Source organism: Lynx rufus, unplaced genomic scaffold (assembly GCF_022079265.1).
Source record: "Lynx rufus isolate CCGP_SWC_20201006 ecotype Redwood Valley unplaced genomic scaffold, mLynRuf1.p SCAF_6, whole genome shotgun sequence".
Classification (NCBI taxonomy): domain Eukaryota; kingdom Metazoa; phylum Chordata; class Mammalia; order Carnivora; family Felidae; genus Lynx; species Lynx rufus.
The window spans coordinates 51,142,508-51,159,674 of NW_025814878.1; the positions used below are offsets into that span (position 1 = coordinate 51,142,508).

Sequence of the window (17,167 nt, forward strand, 5' to 3'; positions counted from 1 at the left end):
GTTGACAAGGAGAGAGGGGGTGATAAAAGTAAATTGTGTGACTAGCTTTTGAGCCCTGATCCACCTGTGCCAGAATAGGTAGGAGACCTGCTAAATCTGCAGGTTTCAGCGCTCCACCCCAGACCTATGGAGTCAGAATTTCTGGGAATGCAGTTTGGGAAACTGCATATTTAACATGTTTGTCATAGATGCTGAGGCCCACCCACTAAGACTGGGTTTGAGAAGTAAATGGAAATAAGGAGTCTGCCAGCTTCTCCTCCTATCCAAGCAAATCCAGAGCAGTGGGAAAGACAACCCCAAAGCATCTTAAAAGTTTTTGAAGGAAGCGGCTTTAAGAGGAAATCAGTTTCAGTTAAGTCAAAGAAGTACAAAGCATATGATGGAAAATGGCAGGGCTATTTTTAATGACTGTTTCTAAAATGTTCACATGGATTCATTCCATGGTTATGAAGAGACTCAAGATTCCATTTGCCCTTTTATTGAAGAGTCAGGTTAAGGTTTATTATCAATTTCCGTTCCATAAACAGAAATGGCATAGAACACTGCTGTGTGTGTGTGTGTGTGTAGAGATGTGATAAAATCTGTATACACGCATATCTGTATGGTGTGTATATTTATTTCAAGTCGGAAATAGCCTTCTTGTAAGGAGTTTTCTTGAAGGTGATTTTACTGTAATCATCTCACAGTGCCCTTTCACTTTTGGACAGCGTTCAAATGTTATTTTAACATCCGAATGACACAGACTTAAGCTTGGATATATTTTTGCAACTACGGCCCGAAGGGGACTCTGTGCTTCTGATGGTATCTTCTAAAAGGATTCCTTTGTCCTGGAGCCAGACAGGGGAGACTTGCAGGTGTTGGAGATGTACAGGCGGCCACAAGAAGGGTGGTACCAGAGCAGCCAAACTGTCACAGAGCAACAAGATGGGAACTCTAAGAACAGAAGGAGAGTCAGCTTAGTGGGGACTAGAGGGCCATCAGCATCAGCCCTGCTGACTGGGTGAAGAGTGGGGTTCAGACGAGGGTATTGCCTGAGGACGGGTGAGCTGGATTGGAGAGAGATCAGGGGTTTGAGGATAGGTGTAAATTGGAGGGAATGCTATTTTTGAACAGATGACTCATTTAAGGTAGAATCACGTGACACACGGGTGGCTCAGTTAAGTGTCCATCTCTTGATTTCAGCTGAGGTCATGATCTCACAGTTCGTGGGATCAAGCCCTACATCAGCCTCTGTGCTGACAGCAGGGATCCTGCTTGGGATTCTCTCTCCCCCTCCCCTGCTCTCTCTCTCTCTCTCTCTCTCAAAATAAATAAACTTTTTTAAAGAAAAAAAAAAAAGAATCGTGCGAGACACTTTGTTCCCCTGCTCCAAATTCTCCTCAAGTCTGAGCTGAAGGCCCTACACTTGAGTTCATTAGCCCCAGCCAATGACTTGGAATTTGCTCCTCTTACTGTGCATTTACTTGTAGCACCCACACAGTTACACTCTATTAGAGGCTGCTAACTGGCCTCTAACAACTTCAAATTAAAGTGTGCCCCTTTTGATAATTCTGAACCCTGCAGAGTATTGTCCATGATTCCTAAACTCTCAAATTTACGTCTCAGTATTTGTCTCCGAAGTCAAAAACAAATGCTTCTTTTTTTGCTATTATTTCTTGGCAGGTTTCCAAAAACTACCAAGTTTGCAGGCATTTATGGTGGCCCTGTAGTGCTTTTCTCTAAATCTGCACCCCTACCTCCCAACCCCTGGTTGATTTCCAAGGACTTTGTGGCAACTTCCTACGATAGAACTACCTTAAAAAGCTTTGGATAAAATATGGCTCCAAGCCACAGAGCGCAAAGGCTTATGTCCTTGAGTGTACCATGGAAGGTCAGCAAGACATTTCTGAACTGGAACACTTTCCAGGTGTCATTTGGGGTAAACACACCATGTTTGCCCAAACAGAAAGCTGTTTACAGGTTTTCTGTCTGGAAGAAGCCATTATCAGCTTTTGGTGGCTTATCAGTTATTCTATGGCTTATCACTTGACTAGCAGTCAATGTTCTCTTCCTTATGCTTTTTCTCTTACTCCTTTTATCCAAGAAGTAATGAATATAGAAATGTTGACTGAACTTGCCCAAGGTTGCCCAGACTCTGGCAAGTTTGATGAGCCTTAATTAAGAATGCTGGAGAAAATGTCTTTAACCAGGAATAATAGGATTTCTTTATCGTTGTTCTACACTGTAACCTAATATATGCTTTGTAGTTGCTAACAGTTACTTAATATCTTAACGCAGAAGAAATGATGAGTTGTCTTAACATGTAGAGAGGAAGTTGAATATGAAATTTGTTTCCTAGAAAAGTTTCCCCAAATTGAATCGTTTGGTAGGATGGCCAGATCTGACTTTTCCGGTGCTGGGAGGGTGACAAGGAGTAGAGAACTGAATGCCTGTTCTCTTCCGTGGACCATGCAGTAGGCACAGTGGCCCCATGAGGGGCTGAAGAGCTGAGGCCAGGGGATAATAAATGGCTCACCCAAGGTCACCTGGTTAGATAGTTGTGGAATAAGAATTCAAGTTCAGGTGTCCCTACTTTCAGACACTTGACTCCACACTATCTCCATAAAAACTGAAAGATGCTTCACCACTAAATAGCCAGTGAATGGTACTGGATATCCATTGTGCTCCTCTCTATCTTCAAGAGAGAATTCACTACCTGCACGTTTTTCCATTTAAAAGCATGCAAGTGTTTGTTGACTAACTTCTACTAAATCTACTCTACTTTCTTTTGTTCTAGATTTTCTACCCCAGTAAGGATGGTACAAAGATTCCAATGTTCATTGTACATAAAAAGGGCATAAAATTGGATGGCTCTCATCCTGCTTTCTTATATGGCTACGGCGGCTTCAACATATCTATCACACCCAACTACAGGTAAGCACAGGATACTCTTGGAACTTCAGCGTATATTTAATCCTCACCATAGAGTGGGAAGAGACCAGAGACTAGACTATTAACTCATTTTTAAAGTATATTTAACTGTATATTTCTTGCTTGTTTTTGTGGAGGAGCAGGGCTGTGTGTTAAGTATGTATACTTTGGGTCGGGAATTTCAGGATCGTTTACAAGCTAATTTTATGTCTTCAGTGAACGGGTTGTTTGAGAACTAGATGCTGAGGCTATATATAGCTGCCAGGCTACAGAAGGTTAGCATCAACTGAGGTCTTACAGAAAGGAAGCTTGTACCTTCAGTGTTTATCATTTGCTGTCACGCCACTGTCCTCAGTATTCTTTTCAGAGGGAATGTTTTTTCAGCTAATGATTATATTTTTCAGCAGCACAGAGTCTTAAAATAGACCATCTTAACATTCTACCACAGTATATTTTCTGTATATTCTGTGACTTCATTTTAAACTGTTCAGTTTATGTGATGATTTACCAACAAGTATTGTTCAAGGGGGGAAAATCTGCATTGGTACATTTGCTATTATTTAAACATCTTCTGTCAGTTATTTGCAAACTTGATTTCAGTATCCGATTCACAGTATAAAATGGAGTTTGTGGTGAACATTTTTGGTAAAAACGAGGAGTCTCCTACCAGCAAGACCAGCTTTAAGCCAACTTCTAAATAGAGCCTCATAGGAAATCTGGTCATATTCAGGAAGAAATGTATGGACAGGTGACTACCAGGACATAAATTCAGAGTAGATTCAAATAGCTGCCCAAAATTTGAAGACAAGGAAACTGTTACTTTGTTTTGAGCCTTTGACAGCTAAGTACTTAGGACTTGATCAGGTATGAAACACGGTCCCTGCCCTGAAATAGTTGATATTATGAACTGCCTTGGATATCTGCTTAAAGAGTTTGATTTTATCCTTTTGTTAGTGAGAAGCTGATGAAGTTGTAAAATCATCATGTAGATCAGTATTTTCAGAGGATTTGTGAGGCATCATTACGTGAATAAAATGAAGGGAAGCCAGTCAGATGAGTGGAGTAATGGTTGCTCTTCACTCACTGTCCAGCGACAGTGCTATTTCTACGTCCTGCAAGCCGCTTCCGCACCAACCATTGTTCTAGGCAGGGCCTGAGCTACAGGTGGGCTGCCATGTCATTGTGTGCCCCTCTTTAGCACCCAAAGTGATGAAATCCAAGCTTCAGTGAACAAGTCAGAGACTTGCACCCTGAGCCTCGCTTCCCTTAGTCGCTACAGTGGGACTTAGATAGAGACAACATGGATTTCTCCGCTGATCTGTTGTAGCTAAAACTGCTTATCTTCGTTCATTTGTACAAATAGTTATTAATCCAGCTCTTTGGGGATTTGAGAGATGAATAAGGGAGGGTCCCTGTACCATTTTTATCCCAGGACCCAGCAGATAGGCTGGGAGCTTCCGTAGAGACCATCAAGGGTGCATGAAAAACTTTGATGAGAAGACCAAATGATTGGAAATCCATTTGGCCAATCCAGTCGTGTGGTATGACCGCCTCCCCAAACTCCCTTTCTCTGCATCCTCAAGACTCGGGAAATTACCACTCAGGCCATCTAGAGTCCCAGGTTACAGAGACCTGCATTTCCCCAGTTACTAAAAGGGGAGAACGATAAAATTTTCATGAACATTTCTCAAAACACAATTAATTTTAGCTAACAGCAAATAGATGTCATTCAGCACTGTGAGGGTCAGACTGGAAAGAGGAAGAGAAAACAAAATCCAAATTTCCCAAAGGACTTACTTAACTTTCTCCTAGCAACTTTATGCTATAGTGTCTTATTTAGTGCTTATCTATAGTGCTTATTTAGTGCTTATTTCCAGAAAACCTTCTCCAGCCCTGAGACCTCCATGCTTGCTTTCTGGCCTGTGTCCTTGGTCTCCTCTACCTCTCTCACACCTTGTGTTACCTAATTTAGCAACTTAATGTCTGTAAAACTGGAAACACTCTTTAAAACCCATATTTTAAAGAGGTTTCTTTCTTCCAACTTGCATAGTTAGGAGAAAGATACCAGAAACAGTGGAGCAGGGACCACCACTAGGGATTCCTGCCAGCCCGGAGCTATTCACACCAGGGCTGTGTCATGTGGCTGGTGATACTCAGTTTGCCGATACGGTTGTTTAAAAGATGGACTCGGTATGAAATGAGGGCTTCTGGTTCTTTCTCTGTTTGCATTGTGAATCATGTATTACCAGGGTGCCTGGGTGGTTCAGTCGGTTGAGCGTCCAACTCTTGATTTTGGCTCTGGTCATGATTCCAGGGTTGCGGGATCAGGTCCCACATGGGGCTTCATGCTGACTGTGGAGCCTATTTAAGATTCTCTCCCTCTCTCTTTCTCCCTCTTCCTTTGCCCCTCTGCCCCACTTGCACACACACACACTCTCTCTCTAAAAATAAAGTTTAAAAAATGAATTATGTATTCCCACTTCGTATAGTAAAATATTTACCAGTATAGAAAAATGAGATAAACCAAATGTTCATGAAAATGTATGAACTTTGCAGTTAAACATTAATCAGAACTTTTATATTTTTCACTTTAATCAAATAATACAAAAATATGAATCTCCTATTTCAGTATTTTACATGTGGAATGTCTTCAGGGATACATTTTCTTTTTGATGGAGGGAGACAACATGGTCCTTACCAGGCAGTTAACAGAAGGTTAACTGTTTGTTCTGTTTCTCAGTGTGTCCAGGCTCATCTTTGTGAGACACATGGGCGGTGTCCTTGCAGTGGCCAACATCAGAGGAGGCGGCGAATACGGAGAGACGTGGCATAAAGGTGAAGTATTTTCTCTACAGAAACACAGACATGGCATAGCAAAAGCTACGTCTGAATGAGCTGACGGGGTCAGGAGCAGAAAAGTGTTTGGCTAGACAAGTGAAAAATAAGGTATTTTCAAACATGTTGCAGGCACCACTGCCCCTCTAAAAACAAGTCCGTGTTTTCACATTTTGTTTCCCTTTGTAATCTGTTTATTTTAATCTAATGAAGTATGTATTTTTCAGAAACATTCCTTTTAGACCATAATCAGAATTGGTGGTTTTTGTTTTGTTTTCATTTTTGTTTTGTTTTTTAGCAATGCACTAGGTACATTTTTATCTATCACTGTCAAAAGTGAATCTGCAGGGCACTTTTTGGTATTTATTCTGTCTCTTCTTAGTAAATACCAGGTTGGTTGTGTGGCATTATTTGGCCCTCTCAAATAGGTCATTTTCTCTTAAAAGAAAAAGAGCAATCTAAAATAGAGCTTCCTGGGCATTTCTTTCCTTGTTTTCTCTGATTTTCCCATGATTGCTGAGAAGTAGCATCCTCCTGGCCTTGCTGCTGTGACTCCATGGTGGGCAGGTTTTAGACCCAGGAGCTCCGTCCTTTGTCTTTTCTGGTTTTAATGATTTAGGCTCCGGTCTCTGGGCTCCTGAAACGTGTATTCCAGTTGGCTGAGAATACTGCTTCTATATGAAACTTCATTCTCCAGACTGTAATAATTTTTTAAAGCCCTAACTCTTCCTTTTCTTTATATATGGGGTACATCCTTTCTCTCAGCCTTTTGTGTATCTGGAATTCATAGACTAACCAATAGCTGGAGGAGGATGCAGGAACACACGTTCACCCTCACAGCCCCAGGTTTCTCCCCTCTCTTGACCCTTGACCATCATTTATGAGAAAGCCTGCTAGGACAAAGGTGGCCACCAGTGCTTGGTCAGCAGCCCCAGGTTAAAGGGGTCTTTTCCCACAGTAGGAACAGCAGATCTGTGTATATCTACTTGTTCCCAAATTTGAGGCCTTTTCTGCATCAAATCCAGTCCGCAATGATGAGGATAGATCTGTAAAGAGATGTTTCAGAAGTACCTGTTACATGTCAAGATGTAGGAAAGGCCAGGTCTGACTGAACATTCACCAAGCACCCCAAGGGCTGACATCAGATAAATTATTTGAGCATCTTAGCAAGAGTATTTCTCATTAACAAATGGGCTCCTGACCTGCCTGCCATCATTAGGTCAACTACTCCCATGTGTCATCCCCAAAGACTTTATCAATGGTCATTGTGTAATTTTGACCCTGACCTGATATTTTTTTTTTTAATTTTTTTTTTTCAACGTTTATTTATTTTTGGGACAGAGAGAGACAGAGCATGAACGGGGGAGGGGCAGAGAGAGAGGGAGACACAGAATCGGAAACAGGCTCCAGGCTCTGAGCCATCAGCCCAGAGCCTGACGCGGGGCTCGAACTCACGGACCGCGAGATCGTGACCTGGCTGAAGTCGGACGCTTAACCGACTGCGCCACCCAGGCGCCCCTGACCCTGACCTGATATTAAGAGTTTAATTGCTTTAAAATCATACTGTGATATTAAGAGATGATTGATCAAATAAGAAAATCTCTACATACCGTATATTTGACTCGTATCCCAAATCCGTATGCTAAGTCTGGATCACCTGAAACACCTGATTTACTAATGACAACGTTTGTTTGAACTCACATACACCCCTGCGTGGACTCCTGGTCCTGTGGCCCTCTCCCGGAGAACCCAGATTCTTCCCCATAAAACCCCTCTGGTCGTCAGGTGTCTACCATGCTATGTATGATAGGCACAGTGCTCTTTCTCATCTCTGTATTAATTAGAACCAACTTATTGTCCAAAAGCCCTGGGTGGACTTTGGAGCTTGAGGGAGGCTAACAGTAGACGATCTGTGCCATGTTTAAACTGATTCATAAACTTCTCCAGATTTAGGCATAGGACCAGAAATGTACTTTTCCAGTTAGACCCCAGTATACTGAACATTGATATATCTAAATTCCGTTCTGTTTATGTATGGAGTTTAAAATTTAGTGCTCTTTAGAAAATATAGTCATATACCCAAAATGATATTATTTCTGGAAACTAAGTAATCCTAGCTGTTCTAATTCACTGATAATTTCTGATTAAAATTTTAATAACATTTGTTTTGATATGAAAAAATTTCTTCGTAGCACTGCTTCATCTTTAATTGAATTTCTGTAGAAGTGGTTAATCTCAGATATCTAATTAGAGCTATGCCTGCTTCTTGTTCATTTCATAGGCAGTTATTTCAGACATCTGTTCTTTTGAGGGTACATCTTTGACTTTTGGCCTTCACTTTTAGATATTCCAAGACCTTACAAATGTTCCTCTCTTTACGTAATTTGCATGGTTGTATACATTGGATGACTTCTAGATGAGGAAATCCGGATTCTCTGGGGAGATGTCTGAGATCTTCATTCAAGAACTGAGGAACTGTAATAGGCTGCTCTCTGCAGCACTACCTTCCCACCTAATTCCTGCTTACATTCCTTAATTAAGAGCAAAACCGAAGAACTTCTTTCTCATCGTTAGGATTTCAGTCTCCTGCAAAGGGGAGAGGGCTGAGAAGCACACCTGTGCAGAGCACTGCCGTCGTCCCCAGGTGGGGGAGGCACACACAGCCCCATCGTTGTTCACTAGGTGGAGCTCAGAAAGGGTTGAGCACAGCTCAAGGTTAAGTTCAGCTTCTCCAAAAACCTAGGTTCGTTCTGATTACATGCTTTCATACTTTGGTCCTCATGGTTCTCTGACATAACAGATCATCTCTTCTCTTGGGGCACTGCTGTTGTATTTAGAAAAATACAAATCCACCGTATGGCTTGGTGACTGTGGTATTGATGGATTTCCATGATGCATATTCTTAATGTGGTGTCAGCCCATTGTGTTTAAGTGATCAATAGTTGAAACTCTGCCCTATCATTTGAATTCCATTTAGGTTAAAATTGTCTTTTTTTAATGTTTTGTTTCTTAACCAGTCTTTCACTTTGGCACATTGCAGGTGGTATCTTGGCAAACAAACAGAACTGCTTTGATGACTTTCAGCATGCTGCAGAATATCTCATCAAGGAAGGTTACACATCTCCCAAGAGGCTGACTATTAATGGAGGTTCAAATGGAGGCCTCTTAGTGGGTGAGAACTGGATTTTATTGTACTTACTAGTTAACACTCTGGGGGTTTTCAGATACACTGTAGACAGCTCTTGATTTACTTGGCTCATGGATGGGAGTAGTGGTCCAAAGATAACAAAACCCATTTGTATTGGAGTAGGTACCTGATAAATGACACATAAAGACCCAGCTGAGGGGCACCTGGGTGGCTCCGTCGGTTAAGCGTTCGACTTCAGCTCAGGTCATGATCTCATAGTTCATGGGTTTGAGCCCCACATCAGGCTCTGTGCTGACAGCTCGGAGCCTGCTTCAGATTTTATGTGTGTGTCTCTCTCTGCCCCTCCCCAACTCACACTCTGTCTCTCTCCCTCTCTCTGAAAAGTAAATAAACATTAAAAAAAAAGATACTGCTGAACCCATCTTACGTAGACTTGATTCATGATAGCCTGAAAAGCTGTCCCACCTGTCTGCCTTGAGCTCTTCTGAGCTGCACACTGGGTAGGACCCTGTCCCCACACGGATCCACAGGTTTATAGAGTTCAGCCATCACGGGACTGAGCCTGATAACCCCTATGGTTGTGCTACTCAGAACTTGCATGATCATCATGAAACATTTGTTGAACACCTGTGCTGTGGGTGCAGCAAGAGGAGAGATGGAGAAAATGAGGTAGCATACAGATGGATGCACAGCGTAACAGTAATGAGCGAGTTCATACTGTTAGTTCTCACTTGCTGAGCACCTGTGCTGGGCCGAGGGCTGAGCTCTTCTCATGCATATTCTCATTGGACACTCACACAGCCCAAGAGGTTAGTCCCGTTTTCCTGATGACTCAGGAGCACTGAAGGTTGAGTAGCTTGCCTGGGGTCACACAGCTGGAAAGTGTGTGATGCTGGGGTTGCACCCCAACACTATGGTTTTAGAGTCTCCTTTCACCTGTAAGTGGCACTGCCTCAAAGTGGCTTGTCCCAATTTTCGGTAGTTAAATTTCACTTGGTAACGAACATTTATGGGCTTTGCTTGCTAGGGTCCTACACCCAACGTCATTAGGATATGACGGGCCGTTGTACAAATGTAGGCTGGACTTACAGGCACAAGTTAAAAACACATGTGAAAATCCACTGTTTTGGAAGAGGGTTCAGGGAGGACAGCACATTCACTCAGTTTCCTTATCCTTGAAATGTACTGAGTCATTGCAAAACCTGAATACCTACCTGTTTTTACTCTTTACCCCTCTTGTAAAGAGGGGTAGTCTTGTAAAAATAGAATATAGTCTTGTGAAAAAACTTTCCCAGGGAGGTAAAATACATACGTCCAAAATAATTTGTTCAAATTTAGACAGGGCATTGATACAGTTTCAAACAACACAGACACCACCTCTGACCCCACGGAGCTTTTGTTCTAGTGGAGGAGGCAGACAACACACCAAAGGCCCTGAGGCCAGCAAGAGCACAGAGCATTCTGGCGACAGTAAAGAGGCCCACGTCTGTTGCTGGGCATGGTGAGCGAGGGAGAGTGTCAGGAGAGGTGAGAGACGGCAGGAGGCAAAAGCAGGCAGGACCCCTTAGCCGGTGTAGAGGACCCAGTTTACTCTGTGAAATAAGAAGCCTTTGGGGGAGTGTCATAATTTGACTTATTTTGTGATGGGATCAATCAGGGCAGACGGAAGGGGAGGTGAGGGCAGAAAGGCAGGCGGCCAGGGAGGAGGCCTCCATCCCAGTGAGGCCCAGTGGTGGCGTGGCCCTGGAGTGTGGCGATGGAGGTAGCAAGAAGGGAGCAGATTCTGGGTGTGTCCTGAATTTGAGTGAACTGAATTTGCATGTGGATTATATGTGAAGGTGTAAAAGAGAAGCATTAAGGGCAAATCTAAGATTTAATGAGAAGGGATATTGAAAATACCATCTGATTCTAATAGTGGGAGAATTGTTCTATAATTTACTCTTTCATCCAATAACTTCTTTATGTTTTCAGTTTGATATTCAGGAACTGGTTTATGTTCTTTTGGCAAACCTGGTCCCATGAGGAACTTGCAGAATTGGATTTCCCTTTGTCAATGTGTTGAATGCTTATTAAAAAGGGGCTTATGAAAAGCCCCTCTCACATCTGTGAGAGAATCAGGGTTCCCCAGGGTAGGACTCAGGATCTGGCATTATGAATGAGGACTGAAATCAGAATTAGGGTGCGAACTAGGTTTTTTGCCAGAGGCAGGAAAAGCCCAGATTTTCTTGACTAACTCTTCGTCATGCCAGCTTTGATGTGACTCCCCTGCAAAGCCTCCCTATCTGCCTTACACCGGGTTGGGTACCCCTACCCCCCACTTCCATAGCACCCAGACTTGCCCATACTGGAATTGCTTGTTCACTTATCTTTCCCACTAAAACATTTACTGGTATATCTCCAGTGCCGGCACACAGCAGGATGTTCAATAAACACTTGTTGAATTATCAAAACAAAGAAATACATTTATATAACTCAAGTATACAAAGAAGAATATTTTAGAACGGTACAAGAATGTGTACTGTTTAGTTGATTAATTAGAGCCCGTTCTGGGTTTCAGGCCCTGCCTTGGGCTGTATGAACAGTTTCTACTCACGACACTTCCCACACCACGTGTGTGGGGTTTTCCCCCAACATCAACCAATTCTCCAACTCTCCAGACACCCACTGGATGTCTTACAGCTCAGTTCGGTTCTGATACTGCCCACAGTCAGCACAGACTCCACAAGGCAAGAACTCCGACTCACAAAACTGCCCCCACTTCAGACACCCAAGTCCAAGCCTCTTGTATTTCTGACTGACTGGCCATCAGTTGGGGTTCCATACCTGCCTCCTCAGGTTTGAGAATCTGCCAGAACAGTTCATAGACCTGAGGAACAGTAAGATGGAAGACATGCATAGAGTAGGGGATGGGGTAGAGGGGTGCTCACAGGACTTCCATGCCCTCTCCGGGAATGCTCACAGAACTTCCATGCCCTCTCCGGGAATGCCACCCATCCAGTATTTCAGTGTGTTCGCCAACCTGGAAGCTCTTTGAACTCCACTGTTAAGGGGTTTTACGGAGGTTCTATTGTGCAGGCATGATAGATTAAATCATTAGCTGTTATTCAGTTTTCAGCCCCTCCCTCCCCAGAGGTCAGGGGTGGGGATTAAAGATCCACCTCTCCAATCACATGGTTGGCTCTTCCGGCCACCAGTCCCCACCATGTAGCCATCTAGGGAGCCACCAAGAGTCACCTCTTTAGCATAAACTCAGGTATGGTTGAAAGGGGCCAGTTATTTCTTACCCCTATCAGTCAGGAAATCCCAAGAGTTTTAGGAGTTCTGTGCTAGGAACTGGGGACAGGGACTAAATATATATTTCTTATTATGTCATAGATCCTGAACAAGTTTTCTTCGTGGAAACAAAAAAAAAAAAAAAAAGGAAAGGGAGCAGGAGACACAGATTTTCCAGGAAGTTCTTGAGTTTTTCCAAATAACACTCCCCTATTGAGATTCACTTTGGGGAGTAAAGCTCTATTCCTGGTGAGAATACCCTACCCCTCAGATATAGTGAAAGGAGGGAGAAAAGCTTATGGCCATTAGGCAGGGGATTTATGATGGTTTCTTCCTGTGCTCTAGGAAAAAGGATAACCATGGTTCTGAAAGTATTTAAAGTGTTATTTTGTTTTTGTTTATTTAGATGTTTAATGATAGACTGCCTCCCTTTTCTATCTTGGTTTTCAGCTGCTTGTGCAAATCAGCGTCCTGACCTCTTCGGTTGTGTTATTGCCCAAGTTGGAGTAATGGACATGCTGAAGTTCCATAAATATACCATTGGTCATGCCTGGACCACCGATTATGGGTGCTCAGACAGCAAACAACACTTCGAATGGCTTATCAAGTAAAGTTTGAATTCATATTGATATATATACATATATGTATATATACAGATATATGTATACGTATATGTGTGTGTGTGTGTGTGTGTGTGTGTGTGTGTGTGTGTTACTAACCGTGTGATATTATACTACTGAACAGAGTCAAAAAGATAAGTGTTTGACTCTTTGTCCTCTACAGTTTCTCATATTTGCATATAACTTACTGCAAAAGTAGGGAAAGTGATGGGAATACCTATGTGTCTTCCTTGTTTTGATCTTTAACAACAACAAACTACAAAGATGTGATAGGCAGACTTAAAAGCCCCACCCCACCCCAGATTCCTGTCCCCTAGTTTCTTTAATCAGACACTAATCTGGGTGCTGCTGTGAAGGGACTTTGTAGATTAAATTAAGGTCACCAGTCAGCTCACCTTAAAATAAGGAGATAATCCTGGATTACTGAAGTGAGCCCAGTCTAGTGACTAATCCTTAAAGGCAGAGCACTTTCTCTGGCTGGAGTCAGGGAATGCAGCAGAAAGGGAGGTCAGATTGGAATCATGAGGGCTAGATCTGCCATTGCTGGCTTTGAAAATGGGGGAAGGGCCTGTGGGACCTGAGAACAGTCCCCAGCCATCATTCAGTCATCAAAGAAATGGAAACCTCAGTCCTGTAACCACATGGGAACTGAATGAGTCTGGAAATAGATTTACTTCCCAGAATTTCCTGATAAGAGCCCAGCCAGCCGACACCTGGATTTCAGCTGAGACCCAGAGCAGAGAAGCCAGTTGGGCCAGCCCAGACATCTGACCGAAAGAACTGTGAAAATCTATGTGGGGCACCTGGGTGGCTCAGTCAGTTGAGCATCCAGCTCAGGTCATAATCCCAAGGTCATGGGATCCAGCCCCATGAATCAGGCTCTGCACTGAGCAGGCTCCCTGCTCGGGATTCTTTCTCTTAAGGAAAAAAAAAAAAAAAAAAAAGATATCTGTGTTGTTTTAAAAGCTGCCAAACTTATGGTAATTTGTTATCCTAGCAATCACAAAATAATAGAAAAAGGTGTCATACTTTACATCTATATATGGAATTTTTTAAGAAGGAAATAGAGATGTATGCAAGTACATTAAACTTATTTTGTTCTCTCAGTGTAACCATGTATATTTGAAACTACAAATCACATTATGAAAGTATTACACAGCTTCATTGCTTGCCTTCAACCACTTTGGCAAGAACAGTGAGAAAATGGCAGGTGTTTAGACTCTTCGAGACTGCAAGCTACATTCTTTTCACTTCCCACATTTAGGGGTTTGGAGACTGTTAGCAGCAGCAGTTAGGAATTGCCCTTAGGATAGTGGAAGAGCTCTGTGTCCCCTGTCCCAACCTTCTCAGTCAGCTTTAAATTTCAGTACAATAATTTCTCCAAAAACTTTTTCTTTCAGTGCTTTTTGTGGCTAGCTCCTCACTTAGAGATTCAGCTAAAATGACTAAAGTTTTTTCGTTAAATACTTTTAAACACACAGATAACCTCATTGGCAAATACCAGTAAAAGCTGAATATTTAAAGAGGCTCTAGTTCAAATTAAAGAAAATACACACGTAGGGAGAGAAGTCCCATCTAAACTCAGTTGAAAATACTGACTGAATTGTTTATCAAAGGCAACAAAATATTCAATGGAACTTAATACTTCTAAAATTAATTTGGGGGGAAAGAAGGTTCTAAGTATTTTTTTCTCTCAAGATGTCTGGGATATTCCTACTTTAGACTTTAATTTTCCAAACTGGCACTCGCAGGGCAGTAGTTTCCTCATACCTCCTGTTCCCAAATGAGCAGAGAGCTCAGCCCTACACCACAAGCTGAGCCAGAGGGGGCCTTACCGGGAGCTGCTCAAACCCTGCAGCGTGTCCCATGAAGCACCGTCCGGAGACTAAAGGGGGTCTCCCCAATGAAGGAGCTGAATTTCCAAGTTTGGGAATAGCTTCAATAAATTTTCTACAGAACTTCTCAGAATCTTTGATGTATAAGTGTGGCATGTGTGTGAATCTCACAGGTAGGGGTTGGTATTCTGAGTAGGCAGAGTTTTCCAAACCTTTTTCCCCGAGAACTAACCCTTATCTGGGGTTGATCCAAGAGCACTCTTAAATGAACCAGAAAACCGATCCATTGCCACCCCCCTCTTTTCTGTTGGGAGGCTTACCTCCAGAACTTTTCAGTCTTGATATGGTTAAGTGAGCAGAAATTTTACTATTTTTGACTATTCACCCTCCAAATAAAACTCTACTAAAATAGTTGATGGTATTCATTAATACCGAACGCTCTGCAAGACATGATGTCCATATTGAGTCAGATGTGAAGAAAAAATAAGACATCTTGCTCACCTAACTACTATCAATTACTGTTTAATTTGGCTACACTTTTATTCTTAAAACCCTTTTGTTAGCTTACCTGGAAGGCTGTGCTTCAGAATGCGCCTCCTCTCTGCTCCTCCGCTAACTCCATCAGCATCGGCCAAAGGCCGTTTCTTTCTGCTGGCCTATGAGAGCCGGCAAGAGGCCCAGAGGGGACCCGTGTTCTTCCCAAGACTGCCAAGCTGAGCCTGGAATAAAAGTTTCATAGATATTAAAGGGGCAAAAAGCTGTAACTTTGAATTTCAAGTTTTCCAACAAAAGAAAGGCTTGCACCTATGACGTCCACAATCAGTGGTTTAAAGTCAGTCCGCTTTGTAGTCGCGAAAAAGTAAGTCTAAAGAGTATGGGAATCATTCAAGACCGTAAGTGTGCATATATAGTTACGGTCATTTCAACAGCCCCGTGAGTTTTTTGCTTTTTACACAGTCTTCCAAAGCGCAAGCAAATACATGACACCGCTGCCCGGTTTCCAACAGCGCAGCCCGCTAGGGCCCAGCTGACGATGCAGGCAGGGTCTGTGGCGGTCCCCCGTGTGCCAGCTAGCTGCAGCCGTCGCTGGAGAAGTTAAGCTGCTACGCTGCCTCGCTCACTGGGCCCACCAGTCCTCCTTGATGAGCCTAGCGAACAAACAACTTTGCTTTAGATATCTGGCCCCACAAAACTGCCTTTGTCTTTCAGATATTCTCCGTTGCATAACGTGAAGTTACCGGAGGCAGACGACATCCAGTACCCGTCCATGCTGCTCCTCACCGCCGACCACGATGACCGCGTGGTCCCACTCCACTCCCTGAAGTTCATTGCCACCCTTCAGTACATCGTGGGCCGTAGCCGGAAGCAGAGCAACCCCCTGCTCATCCACGTGGACACCAAGGCAGGCCACGGGGCTGGGAAGCCCACGGCCAAAGTGATAGAAGAAGTCTCGGATATGTTTGCATTCATAGCACGGTGCCTGAACATCGACTGGATTCAGTAAATGGAATTTCCCACTCCCTCCTGACAGCCGGGGAAAACCTCAAGGGCTTTCACACCGTTAACCCGGAGAAACCACTGGGCATCATGCTTCCCCACGTGGACACTATTCCCGCACTCACAGACTGCAGTTGAACAGAACTGCTGCGGGAATTTTATCTTTTTTAGGCTTCTCCTTTTTAGCAAGCCCTTGGCGTTTCTTTTTCCACCCTGTGCAGGCACATGTTTTAAAAAGAAAAAAAAAAAAAATTAAAAAGGCATGTTTGGATAAATAGCTAAATGGCAGCCAACACATCGTGAATAATAGATCGCTGAATTCAGAGCCGTAGTCGGGCACACTTCATATAGAGCACTCAGTGAAATGTGCTTCTGTAACCGTAACCAATATAGCTTTAAATGTGAGAGCTGTTCTCATGAAAAAGACTTCTTTACAACAATAATAAATGTTATTTAAGAATGGGAGGCTTGATTTCTGGTTCCTTTGTGTTGAGGGGCATTCTGGATCACATCACTTTCGTGTTGGAAAAGCAGTTCGCCTTTCCGTACAAGTTAGTTTCCAAACAAGGAAGTCCTAGAAGGCCAGCCCTGAGAAGAGGTTGAGTGCATCCATTCCAGCTCCCTGGTTTATTGTGATGCAGCCATTAGAGGCAGGCTCACTCTCCTCTGTATTAACCACTCAGCCGATCATTGGAGTCAGGGCTCTTTTGCTTTGGACACCTCTTCTTAAAAAGCAGCAGACCAGAAGCTTCAGATTATTGACCTATCAGTTTGGTTACAAACTATCCTGGACATCAGAGTACCTAGCATATAAAACTAAGAGATCACACGAGTGAACTACCCAGATACATTTATCCAAACCTAGCTTAAAATCAGAAATTTCAGCATTTCCCAAGCTGTTTCCCCCCACGGACCACTTAGGAACAGACTTAAACAGTTTTGGTCCCTCACCCCTGCCACCTTTTTAAGAGGAGGATATACCATTCCTCAAAGTATAGTTCATAACATTTCAAGGCATTAACATCTCATGAAACACTGTTCCTTTGGGC

General features: G+C 43.1%; 1 protein-coding gene across 1 annotated transcript in view; it reads left to right on the plus strand.

The window, feature by feature from the left end:
- Positions 1–16,578, plus strand: part of PREP (prolyl endopeptidase) — a 120,502-nt gene extending 103,924 nt beyond the window's left edge. The window contains exons 11-15 of the mRNA XM_047102400.1: positions 2,777–2,913; positions 5,651–5,745; positions 8,786–8,917; positions 12,617–12,773; positions 15,831–16,578. Of these exons, the coding sequence (XP_046958356.1) occupies positions 2,777–2,913; positions 5,651–5,745; positions 8,786–8,917; positions 12,617–12,773; positions 15,831–16,125 (816 nt within the window). The 3' untranslated portion in view covers positions 16,126–16,578. The remainder of the gene's footprint in view (positions 1–2,776; positions 2,914–5,650; positions 5,746–8,785; positions 8,918–12,616; positions 12,774–15,830) is intronic.
- Positions 16,579–17,167: the final 589 nt, after the last annotated feature.